This window comes from Cricetulus griseus, chromosome X (genome assembly GCF_003668045.3).
Source record: "Cricetulus griseus strain 17A/GY chromosome X, alternate assembly CriGri-PICRH-1.0, whole genome shotgun sequence".
NCBI lineage: Eukaryota > Metazoa > Chordata > Mammalia > Rodentia > Cricetidae > Cricetulus > Cricetulus griseus.
In genome coordinates this window covers 2479930-2492887 of record NC_048604.1, presented here as the reverse complement: position 1 = coordinate 2492887, position 12958 = coordinate 2479930, and the positions used below count along the sequence as shown (strand labels likewise).

General features: G+C 49.5%; 1 protein-coding gene across 1 annotated transcript; it reads right to left on the bottom strand.

Moving 5' to 3' along the window:
* Positions 1 to 6928: 6928 nt before the first annotated feature.
* LOC113837622 (PWWP domain-containing DNA repair factor 3B-like) lies at positions 6929 to 9085 on the bottom strand. Its single transcript, XM_027432471.2, has one exon. The coding sequence runs from the start codon at positions 9083 to 9085 to the stop codon at positions 7010 to 7012; it is 2076 nt and encodes a 691-aa protein (XP_027288272.1). The 3' UTR covers positions 6929 to 7009.
* Between the last annotated feature and the right edge of the window lie 3873 nt (positions 9086 to 12958).

Sequence of the window (12958 nt, the reverse complement as noted above, 5' to 3'; positions counted from 1 at the left end):
ATATGAGGTCACTGACAGTGGGTCCAAGATCTAACACTTATGCACAAACTAATTTAGTGGAGCCCATTCTATGTGGAGAGATACTGTGTCCATCCTAGACACAGGGGTGTGGGGGTGAAGTGCCTAGGTCCCGCCTCAATGAGATGATGGGATAGACTTAGCATACTTCCTAAGGGAGGCCTTACACTCTCCAAGGAGCAGATGGGAGGAGGGGGAGTGGATGGAGTGGGAGGAAATGAGGGAGGGGGAACTGTGATTGGAATGTAAAAAATAAATTAATAATAAAAAAGAAAAAGAGAAAGGGTGGTCCAAGAGCAAGATCCTTAGCATACTTTTTTGGTAATAAGTGAAAATGTGACCGAGACACTATGTGAAAGAAGTTGCAGATCTGGAAAATGTGAGATGTAAATTTATGCTTTTCTTGTAACTTAATCTGCCTCAGGTATCTTTTGTACAGCATCACAAATGGACATGACAGCCTGAGTGCCCAGCCTGCAATCGTGGACACGAAACCCAAGGGACCTTGTTCCTTCTAGATCAGCTCACCAGCCCACATGGTCTGCTTGGCTCTCTCTTTTGGTTTGTGGAATTGGGTGATACTTCTGGAGTCAGCCAACATTCATGAACAAGGCAAAACCTTGCAGGCAAAAGGTCTTACCCAAGTGCACAGACTTCTGCACCCATCATCTGATGGAGACTCCATGGTCCTGGATTCCTAGGTGCTGTGGATTCAATTTCCCAATAATCCACACTCACAAGTGAAAGTCTATGGCTCTCATTACCTCAGGATGTGACCTTATAGAGGGACAGGGTTTCTGGACACTTATTTAATTATATGAGGTCGTACTGGAAGAAGGTGGGTACCAGAACCGATATGAATGCTATTTCTTCACATCTGCCAGCAGCAGAGGAAACTGTTGACACACAATAAGGACTGGAGCCCCCAGGTTGAGATCTAGAAGAATCTTCAGGAATTGAGAAAAAGAAAGTGTGGAGAGTCAGTGTGAGGAGCCGCACTCACATTCGCCATTACAAGATGGTGCTGACATCCGATGCCGGATCAAGTAAACAATGTTGGTGCGCATGTGCCCAGTGTTTTTCCACTTGCCTAGCCTTGCCTCTCCCGTGGCGTCATATAGGGTGATGAGTCATCCACCTATCCCAGCTGTACACGCACTGCTCGGAGCTTATGAGCCTTTATAAGGGGACGGGATTCTTGGCTCGGGGTCTCCCTAATAGGAAGCTGATCATCTGTCTCTCAAGATGCATTAAAGCTTTACTGCAGAAGGATCCGAGTGTCCTGTGTCGTTCTTGCTGGCGAGACGATCGCGCGGGACATCTGGTGCCGAAACCCAGGAACTTACTGACATCGCCAGCACCGCGGGAGACCCCTCGGAGGACGGGGCGGATTCAGAACTGCAGGGTGGTAAGTTCGGAGAGGTATGCTTAGTCCTGATACCCCTTTCTTTGACTTTGGCCTTAATTTGTCACCACCATGGGATGGGTCAGTAGAAGACTTAACTCTAGTCTTGATTATTCTTCTTTTGTTCATATTGGTCTTATATTGTGCTCATCGTGGCTGGTGTTTCAGTTCACGACCAAGCTTACCCCAGGTAGCCGCCAGCATAATGGGCTCTTCACAATCTATAGTCACAGCCTTGCAAATGGTTCTAAAACAGAGAGACCTAAAAATTGCTCCCCACACACTCCAAAATTTTGTGAAAGAGGTGGATAGAGTGGCGCCATGGTATGCCTGTTCCGGGTCCCTTACCGTGGCCTCCTGGAACAAATTGGGTAGAGATCTAGATAAAAAGCACATGGAAGGGGATCTTCGTTTAGGTACTAAGGCCATATGGAAATTAATTAAAAACTGTCTAGAGGATGAGGCTTGCTGTCCCTTGGTAGCAGAGAGTCAAGAAACGCTTGAAGAGGTACAGGATAGTATGTCAGAAACCGAACGAGATGAGAGATTGGGAGCTCAAAAAAGGAAGGACATGTCTAAGAAAAAGGGCCCTCCCTAGGATACAAAAAAGGGGGGAGAGAAGAAAGGGGATGACCAGTCACACCCCGGTAAATTTAAGAGAAATAAAGACTCAAAACCTAGTCTCTACCCTACGGTGGAACTAGAGGCCTTGGAGCTGAGCAGCTCAGACTCTGAGATTTTAGACTCTAGCAAGGAATCAGAGCTAGAGGAGGAGGTAGCACGATATGAAGAGGACAGATACCACCCCGATAGATATCAGCTGCCAAAAGTGAAAGCAAATATGAGGCCACCGCCTGTTAATCCAGCGGGTGTACTTCCATCAGCACCCCCATTACAAAAATTTGGTACCGACTCCTTTTTACCATTAGAGGAGTGGAGGAAACTGCAGATGGCTTTCCCAGTCTTTGACAGGGGAAAAGGCTACGCATGTTATCCAACACTGCTTGGAGGCCTGGGGTGCCTGGGGAAAGCCTCATATCCTAAAGTTGTTAAAGGTCAGAGAAAAGGTTGTTACAAGTCAGAGAAAAATGTAAACTATAAACTGTTATGGTTTCTCAGTCTACAAACAGTAAATTTTAAAATTGGTAATATAAGTTAAAGTTTTAACCATATTAAGCTAATTCTGTTTTTAAAAAGTCCTGTTTATTTCTCAAGTAATTTATGTATACTTGTTTTAAAATGTTCTGTTTCCTGGTAGCCAGCCACATGCAACCTGGTCACATGACTGACTGGTTGCCATTTTGCTGAAGTTAAAAAAAGAATACTTAAACCGCCATCTTGACTAAAGGTGACCGCATGGAAATTAGAGGTACCATCTTAGAAACAAGTTTTTCAGTTAAGATTTAAAATGTTAATGCTTCTATATATTGCAGAAAGACCTTAAGGGAATTTAAATTTCTTTTTAAAACCAGTTTTCAAATGTTTGATTTTATTAATGTTTGTACTTAAAGAGCTTCAATTTAGAATTTTTAAGCAAAGCCTGACAATGTAAAGTTCTTGTTTTATAAAAGATGCTAATCTATTATAAGATGTTACAGTTTATGTTTTTAAAAGTTAAGTTTAGGATGTTGGTAGCACACACCTTTAAGCTCAGGGTGTTGATGGCACAGGCCTTTAAGTTTAGGGCGTTGGTGGCACATGCCTTTAATCCCAGCACTCGGGAGTAAGAGGCAGATGGATCTTTATGAGTTCAAGGCCTGCGTGGTCCGGCAGATCGAATTCCAGGACTTTACCTAGCCACCTGTGTGCTTCTTAAAAACAGATAACGGGCCGGCTTATACCTCTCAAAAGTTCCGGCAATTCTGCAGACAGATGGAGGTTACCCATCTGACTGGCCTACCTTATAACCCTCAAGGACAAGGCATTGTGGAACGTGCCCATCGCACGCTTAAGTCTTATTTAATCAAACAAAAGGAGGGAATGGGAGCATCCTTACCTTCAGTGCCAAGAGTTGCAATATCCATGGCACTTTTTACCCTTAATTTTCTAAACATTGATGCTCAGGGCCATACTGTGGCCGAGCGCCACACCTCAGAACCTGAAAGGCCAAAGGAAATGGTAAAATGGAAAGATATCTTGACTGGTCTTTGGAGAGGCCCGGATCCTATTCTCATAAGATCCAGGGGAGCTATATGTGTTTTTCCACAGAACGAAGAGAATCCCCTGTGGATCCTGGAAAGACTCACCCGAAGAGCCCCTTCGGACCCTCAAAAGTCGGAACTCCACCTTCTCCCCTCAAATTAGTCGGGAGTTCAATGAGACCTTCCCAGGCTCTTCCTGGATTTCATCAGCAGTTTCTTATTTTAAGGAATGGGTGGGGGTGGGACTTTTTGGCACAATTCTCTGCAGTGGTGTGGTGTTTATGCTTGGAACTGTGTGTAGACTCAAACCCCCAAAAAAGATAAGGTAGTGGTTGCACAGGCACTCGCTGCCCTAGAGAATGGAATCTCCCCCGGCATTTGGCTAAGCATGTTGAGGCAATAGGTCGCCGACTGCTCAGCTCCTGCACTTCCAGAGGCTTGACCTCATTGCACGGAATAGAGTGAGCAAGGTTCGGCAGGCCAAAAGAGTTGCAAGGCTAAGCACTGCACAGAAAGGGCCTGTGGCTTTTCTTGTGACTCTTCTGGGAGATATGTCATCTTGCATGAAGGTTATATGTCATAATGCCCTTCCCCCAGAAAAAGACATAAGGACGGGTCTGAGCCTGCTCTGGACACAGAGTCTGGAGTCCTGCTCAAGACAAGGTCTGCATCCAGTTTTGGGGAGTTGACCTCTATCTCCACTCTGCATTTGGCTGGCCTATAGCCTCTGTGTTTCTATATAATTATATAAGGGGAGATGTGAGGAGCCGCACTCACATTCGCCATTACAAGATGGCGCTGACATTCGCTGCCGGATCAAGTAAACAACGTTGGTGCGCATGTGCCTAGTGTTTTTCCACTTGCCTAGCCTTGCCTCTCCCGAGGCGTCATATAGGGTGATGAGTCATCCACCTATCCCAGCTGTACACGCACTGCTCGGAGCTTATGAGCCTTTATAAGGGGATGGGATTCTTGGCTCCGGGTCTCCCTAATGGGAAGCTGATCATCTGTCTCTCAAGATGCATTAAAGCTTTACTGCAGAAGGATCCGAGTGTCCTGTGTCGTTCTTGCTGGCGAGACGATCGAGCGGGACAAGTCAGGACACTGGATGGGGCATTATGAAGAATTCACGGTCTTAAGAAACCTTGGCAGAAGTAGTTGTAGAAGGTAAAGTGAAAAGAGACAGCATGAAGGTGAGATTACTGTAGCATTGAGGACAGTCATGTGTTCCTCTTCCATGGCTGGTGCTCAAAGTGAGTAGTCAAAGTAGAACCTAGCTAACTTGCAAGGTATGAAGAACGAATTGGCTTCTACCTATGGAAGAGGATGCTGTAGGCGGGGAAAATGGTGTTGCTGGGACACACAGACCCATGAATGGTAGGTGAGGAGAAAAGGTTTTGTGGTTGGCAGAACATAGTGTACAGGGGCAGTGGCAGTTACAGTCATAGGAGAAGCTGAATATGCAGGTAAGAATATGTCTGACATGCAGCCTCTTAGTATTGCACTGCATGGTGCTTGGGTATGTAGAACACAATGGCCTTAGACTTGATCTTCTCTTGGAAAAGCCATTACAGGCTGCAATTATTAATTCCTCCTCTAGGTGGAGGCAAAAAATAGGAAGAAGGGAGGCGTCAGTGATTTTCTTGCTTTTTAAAAGTAAGAAGGATTGAGTTTTACTGTGTTGATCGCTTTAACAGAGAGACAGTTCATAACACAGAGGAGAAAAATTGTTTCCATTTTAAAATCTTGTGCACATTGTTTATTTATTTATTTTTTGGAGTGAGTGCATGTTCATTTTTTGTAAGCACTTGAATGAGAAAACCAGACACTGACACCACGTGTCTTCCTCATTTATTCTCCACATTAGATTTTGGGGGGCATGGTCTCTTAACAAAACTCAGTGCTTGCAAATTCAGCTATACTGGATGGTCAGCAAGCACCAGTGTTCTTATCTCTGAAGTTCCACTACTGAAAATACAAGCATGTGCACCATGTGTGGTTTTGTATTTCCCCCCATGTGTAGGAGCCCACTGTGTGCAGGAAGGAAAGCCAATAATTATTATCAATGACTAATAAAACAGGAAGAGAAGGGGTATTGTGAATCCACAGACACAGACTGCAGGACATTTCACAGAGATTCAGACAAGAACAATGGGAGAGTGGACTCAGTTGCATGCAAGGTTGTACTTGAGAGTCTGCTGAGGCACCAAGTCAGTGCCCTGTCAACAAAGTATGTCATAGACTGTGATTCAAGAAAGGGAAAAGAGGAGCTTCTGGGAGGTATGGCAGGGCTGCCTCTCATCAGTATACCCCAAGTGTCAGTGACCCAAGGAATGATAGGTCCCCTCCCTTTCCTGCAAACATCAGAAGTCTCTGATCTCTGAAATGTGACAAAAGCTGGTATACTGACGTATGCTGCATGGAGTCATCTCATGAGATTGGCAAATCATTCTCATTAAGAGTATGAAGTCTCTGGGGAGTGGACAATGGCTGAGACTATGAAGTGCTTCCTGCAACTGGTGAAAACCTGAGTTCATTACCCAGTACACACTTTAAAAAAAAAAAAAAGGTATATGGAGAGGTATCTGTAATCTCAGCACCTCAGAGCGAGGCAAAAAAAGAATAAAAAGTCCTGCCTGGCTAGTCATTCTAGCACAATCAGTGAGCCACAGCTCCAGGGGTCCTGTCTCAAAAAATAAAGAGGGAATAACTGAAGAAGATACGAGATTGTGACTTATGATTCTGACTTATGACTTGTGCAAGCATGCACGCACGCGCACGCACACACGTTGTCTCTCTTACATATGCACACACACACACACACACACACACACACACACACACACACACACAGAGAGAGAGAGAGAGAGAGAGAGTTCTTTGAAATCTGCTATCTCCAGGGTCACACATTTCCAACCCCTTCTTTGGCTGCAAAGCACACATCTGTTCCTCTCCTTCAACATCGTGAATGAGCAAAGAACGTGAGATAGTGGAGAAAACAGTGGAACCCTGGCCCCACCCATAGTACCCTAGAGAGGACAGGAAGTATGGGGGCAGTCAGAGACACAAGACACAGTGTCATCAGGGATGTGGTGTGCTGTCTGAGTGTGTGGGCTCCGTGCATCGAGTGTAAGGCTGTGCGTAGCTAGCTAATACTCCACCCACGGCTGGCCATGTTCCAGAGAGGCACCCCTATGGGACTTCTCTGCACTTGGGCACAGGCCGAAGAAGGCTAGACCTGGCCTGAAACTAACAGGAATTGTCAAGCAGATCGAGACATCTGCACCATCAAGCACGGATGTGATAATTTATTTTGAGGGGCGGGGGGAGGAGGGCGGGAGAAACACGTATACCGTGAGGATCTTTCAAGCCCCGCAGTCTCCCAGGTGGTCCTCTTTTGGAGGCGGAGCTGCAGGGGTGATGGCTGAAAGAAGGAAGCTCCCTTCTAAGGAATGGGTGCAGAGGGGTCCTTGGCGGCCCAAATCCTGGCTGCTGACCTCTTCCGGGCCGCCTTTAGGATGGTCTTATCAAAGAGCTCTTTCTCACGATGGTGCACAGGTGGGCCACGCAGGTACTTCTCTTCTGCCTCCTTGTAGCTAAGCTCATCCAGGGCAGCGATGGAGCAGATGATAGCTTCTGGAAGAAGAACCTCCATGGTAAATCGGACTTTGTCTCCCCTTGCCAGGGAGAGCAGGGCCTCATCTGCTTCGTTGGATATTTCTTGCAAATGTCTGGCCACGAGATGCAACTGGTCCTCGTCCTCCAGGTAGGTCTCAATGCAGAAGACTTCCCTCTTTGACTTCCAAAGGTTGTCCAGCCACCTGGACGGTTTCCTGCCCTTTACGATGTCCAGCAGGTGCTGGTCTGCCCCCTTTCTCTTCACGATGAAGTCTACGAGCTTCTGGTTGGCTCTGTCCCAAGCGGCCCTCATGCGGTCAGGCAGGAGTTTCTTACGGGGCCCCTTCCCACCCAGGGCGGTCTCCTCCTCCCAATCTTCCAAGTCTGCATAGCTCACCTTGGGGAAATCAATGTGCAGGTCCCCCTCTTGGATGGCTCTCCTTAGCGGGTAACTGGCTTGCGCGGTGTAGTAATCCATAAAGGAGCCCAGGAAGGAGCCACAGGCGAGGACCTCTCTGTAGTGGTTGATCACTGACAGGCACCAGTTGATGGCCTGACCATACACTCTGCTGGCTCTCCTCAGGAGCACTGATTTCTCCCCACAGTCCAGGTGCTTCAGCTTTCGGAGAGGGACTCGGACACCCTTGTGCTCAAACTGCATGTTGCCCTCGATCAGCAGCACCCTCGCCATCTTGTCGTTTTTGTTGACACTCTTGACCACGGCTGGCCAGAAAGGAAGGTCCTGGAATTTGAACCAGACCAGCATCCCTCGTTCGATGGTATTTGGCCCCTGGGCAGAAGCCACGTTGGTGGCTTGGCAGACTTCTTCAACTCCAGCCACTCTCCTCTTGCCCCTGGTGCTAGTCACCTTTGAGTGCACTGGAATTTCCAGATCTGGCAGCATGCACTGTGCACACAGCACATGGACCTTCCTTTTCCTGCTAGCAATGCGGACTGATCTTCGCAGCCTCGGGATTGGAGGCGTGCAGGCTGCCGATGCCCCCTTTGAGTCTGGCTTTGGGGTTCTAGGGCCGGGGTCCTGCTTGTTCTCTGGGAGGGTGGTCTTCCTTTGGGCTCCAATAGCCCTGATCTCCAGGCCTCCACACCGTACTTGCTGCTGGAGAGCTTTGGGCGAGGTAGAGGCATGTCTCGGTGGCCCGGAGGCAGCCTGCTGCTCGTTTTTAGCCCGGGCACCCTCCCTGGAGGCTGGGGTGCTCAAAGACCTGAGCTTGGATGTGCTCAGCTTTCTCTTGTTGGGATTATCACCAGCATTTCCTGCTGGTGGCTTGTAGGAACTTGGCCACAATCTAGTGCCTCTTAACAAGTTCCCTTGCATTTCAAAGTGAGGGGGCCCAACAGCAGTGTGTGCCTGGGCTTTCCCCCCTTGCACTGCAGGCTCATTCTGTGAGCCCATCAACACAGGTCCCAGGCGGCCCCGCTTCCCAGGACTCCGGTGGGAGAGCCCTTGGCCTTTCTGGTTGTGCTCTTGGAGGTGCAGGCGCTGGTGTGAGCTGGAGTTGGCCTGCTCTTCTGGAACCTTCAGAGTCGCTGTGCTGGTTCTTCTTTGGCCACCTGCCCTTCCTCTTTGATGCAAGCAGGTTCCCTCGCCCAGGACATCCAGTGCCACCTTGAGGGCTCTTCTGTATGCCCTGGTCTGCCGTGGCGAGCCATTACCCTGTGACTCCTTTCCTGCCAAGGAGGCGATGGTTACAATTTCAGACCTGGTTAGGGGCCTCACCTCTGTGCTCCTCACTCTCGTCTTCTCTCCCACAGGCAGAATCTGGACCTCCAGGAAAGATGCCCCTCTCCTCTTACTGTGGGATGAGGTCCTGGGTCTGGATAACACCCGTGCAGGCCACATCTGGCCCTTCCAGCTACAGAGCACATACTCTGCAGAGTCCATGGTGATGGGACTCTGGAGCTGTGCTGATCAGGACAGGGTTGCTCCCTTGGTTGTGGTGGGCTCTGTGACTGCTGGTCGTCTGTGACCTGCCTGTAGTGCTATCCTCCTTCCAGAATCTGGTAGACAAGCTTGAATTGACGTCCTAGCTCAGGGTGACGTGGGCGTATCCTGTGGCTGGGGAGAGGAAAGCAGAGCTGCATCAGGAGGGAATTCGCCTTTAGTGGACACAGAAGCAACAGCTCAATGAGGTGAGGAGAGAGAAAGCAAGGGAGTACACAAAGTCTGTTCTACAGAGGTGAGGGTGTGTGGGGGAGAAGATATGGAAGGATCCAGAGCAGGTGTGTAACACACGGTTGCCCACCCTGAGGCTGGGGTGGTGAACTTCCTCCTGGAGAGGTGAGTGTCTTTACTTAGATGGCCTGTGTATTTTCTTGCCCAGCCTGGTCCTTGGGGCTCCCTGGGATTATGTCGGGGAATGGGGGAGCCTCATTGTTCTCTTTCCTAGGGAGCTAATCCCACCCTGCCTCACCTCCAGGAAGCCCATGGACACCTAGTGCACCGCTGCCTTCCACACCAGTGAGATAGATACCAGGTTGAGGAGGAGCAAGTGGGTGGGGAAATCTTCATGGTGATACACACAACATGGCAAGTAAGGATGGTTGCTGTCACTGTCATAGCTTCCGGCCTCCCCGCCCCCACCCACCCCCCACCCCAGGACCACATATTTTGGTTCAGATTCCTTGTTCCAAACTCCATCCTGGACCTCACTGTGGGATCAAGTGTCCACATGGCCCAAAGGAGAGCCCCTGAAAGAAAGCACCTCATCGTGGAGAAATGCTTACCAATTGGCAGACCCAGGAGTGTCAGATGGAGAGCGGCAGGGTTAAGTGTCTCTGTTGGAATTGCCCATCCTCCTGCCGCAACCTCAAGTCCACAGACCTTACACACCCACATCTGTCTGTGATGGGCACTGCGCTACCAACAGATCCCAGGCCACAGAACTCTCCTGCCCACAACCTCTGTGTCCTAATGTTAATCCACAAAGTCTTAGATAGACAGGAAATCAAAGCAGCTACTTGTTGGCCTGGTTCATCACTTGTCCATCCACAAGTCCAGAGGGCATGCTTTGAATCGGAAGTGGTGTCCAATGTCATCTGTAGTGTAGCTCTCCTGTTCATGTTCCTCCATGCTCTGCCTCTCCACATAGTTCCTTCCCCTTGTGCTGCTCAGTGGAATCTCATCCCTTTCTTCTCTTCACTGTGACCGGGTGTGTGTCGGTGGTCTACTCCTTTCCTGGCTGCTCTTGCCTTGGGGCCATGGTTTCCTATCAGCAGTGTGCATGTCATGCATGCATGCGGGGAGCAAAGCCCACATCTGTCTGACCCTCAAAAGAGGCCCACTGTGCTTGCCGAGAAGGACCACGGTCTTTGAAGGACCACAACACGGAAGAACCAGGAAGGGCTCATGTGCCACAGCTGCTCACCATTCGTGCCAGGGTGCTGGTGGCTCCTGTCATTACCAGGCACAGTGAGGCAGAACACTGTGGACTCTGAGCTCCTGACACAGCTTCCTAAGGACAAACTGCTCTTCTTGGGGACTCCCAAAAAGTTACCCCACATCCCTTCTGTGAGTGAGGGCCCACCGAGCTCTCCCTTAGCGACTTCAGTCCTTATCCATAGGAGTTCCCAACTGTACAGAAATATGGGAGGCAAATGATATTCTCATCATTACCTCAATCCTCCCCTTCCCACTCTCTGCATCCATAAACACCCATCGGTACATTAAAGCTCCCTATTCACTGTGCAAATGTGCAGTGCCCCTTCTGCCGTATTCCCATTCAAGACTTTCTGACTTCAAATCGGATGTCACAGTGCACAAAGTGGCTATCTACATAAAGGAGTCTAGGTCTGTCCAGGCCACACCTGCTCGGTGATGCAATACCAAATGTGTACTGTGGAGGTCTGGGGCCCAATTTCGGGATCACCCATAGTAATCCTTCCTCTGAGGAATCTGTGTGATCCTCTGATCCAGCCCCCTTGGAGTCCTGGGTCACAGCTGTCTCCTGAGGAAAACATAGGTGCCTCGGTGACTTGCGGCTGCCTTCTGCTGGACCTTCTTCTCACACGCCCTCCAGCAAGGCTGAACGAGCACCATTAAGCTCAACTATGCCCCATATCCAGGCACCACGCTTCAGGCACGAGAAAGCCCACCCCTCACTCGCTGCCCTTAGAAACCACAGATGCCCTAGTTACACTTACAGAATGCAAGCTTTCCACCCCAGGCAGGCCTGCATGCGCCTCTGCTTGCCTCAAGCATGATGTCCTCAGCCTCACACACTTCCTGAGTTAGAAAGCATCCCTGGGAATACCAAGTATGTGTTCAAGCCCACAAGCCCAAGGCATCCATGCAGCATCTGTAACCCGGTCATAAAGAAAAGTGTCTGCATTCATATCAGGCCGCACTCTCCCCAGTGTGTGTATCCCATCTGTCACGCCTATTGCTCCAGGGCATAGAAAAGTCCTTACATTTTCTACAGCCTGCTTAAATATTGTCAGTATTGCCTTCTGCCTCCATCGTTTCAGGCATCTCCTCCAGTGCACTACCTTCAACAGTTACCTTTCCGATGAAAACAGCACTATCTTACCCAGAGGTGAATGGAGAAGTGTGCAAGATGGAATCCTGAAATCTCCATCTCAGCACATGCCTTGGCCCCGTGCCTGAAGGCCTTCTATCAAGAACTTGCACGCAATCCCCGTGTTCCAGGTTTATTCATATGTTCTCCAGATGGGAACTTCCAGATGGCTTCCCTCCCTGTGGCAGTAAGACAGACAGACGGGGGACAGTCTGATGAGAGGGTGCAAGAAGGGTACAACGAATATTGCTCGCTCACAGGGGCAGAGATACCCAGAGAGATCCACATGATGTGCTGGCGGGTCAGAGAGAAACCCCAGCTGCTCATCCTGTAAGGCCCAGCTAGCTGATGCTTAACCCAACCGTGAGTGGAGTAAAGACTCAGGCCCTGACACAAACTAATAGCTGTCGAGGGAACAAACTCTGCCCCTTCCTCAGACGTTCATACCACACTGGTTTTACCTCAGTCTGCCCAGTTTCGATTAGTGACCTGTTTAGAGGCAGCCCTCTTTTGGAGGCATGTCTTGTCAGGTCTCCAGTCTCTTCATCCCTCCAAGGGAAATGGCAGTCCTCACCCCCCTCCCCGTTTACCTACTCTACTCTCTCTCTCTCTCTCTCTCTCTCTCTCTCTCTCTCTCTCTCTTTCTCTGTCTCTCTCTCTCAGACAACACAAGCCACAACTATCTCGGGTAAGGTGCTGTCACACGAACACGGTCAGGAGCCCATGTGACAATCATAGCCAAACAGAGACGAGGCATCCATTTACGTGGGTTGGTGATCTATGCTTTCAGGGCCTGAAACGATGAAGCTGGCACCAAAGAGGTGTCACCTGAGGACAAAGAGACAGGGCTGGCTGAGCAGCCAGTCCTTGGGGCTTCGCTTCAAAGAGTAGTAGTGAGAACCTCTCCTGTCCCATGAAAGAGCAAGCACGCTCCCGAGGCACACTCACAGGCTCAGCTCCCACTCAGTCAGGCTGGCTGCAGGCACCTACCTACGCGCTTTGCATGTCTGTCTAGTGATTCCACCTCTCCAGTCTGAGTATCCTTCGCAAATGTATCTGTAACCAGGAAAGAATGGCTTGTCCCCGTTGTCATGGCAACCACAGTGTCATCGGAAAAACGTTCTCTCCTAGTAGCCAGTTCTCTGTGGAAATCAGGAAGTAGTAATCCACCCAGGAGGCTGACTGTTCACTTACATCCCTGTCACCTAGTCGTCCCCACCCCCACCTCTGCCAATCCCCTA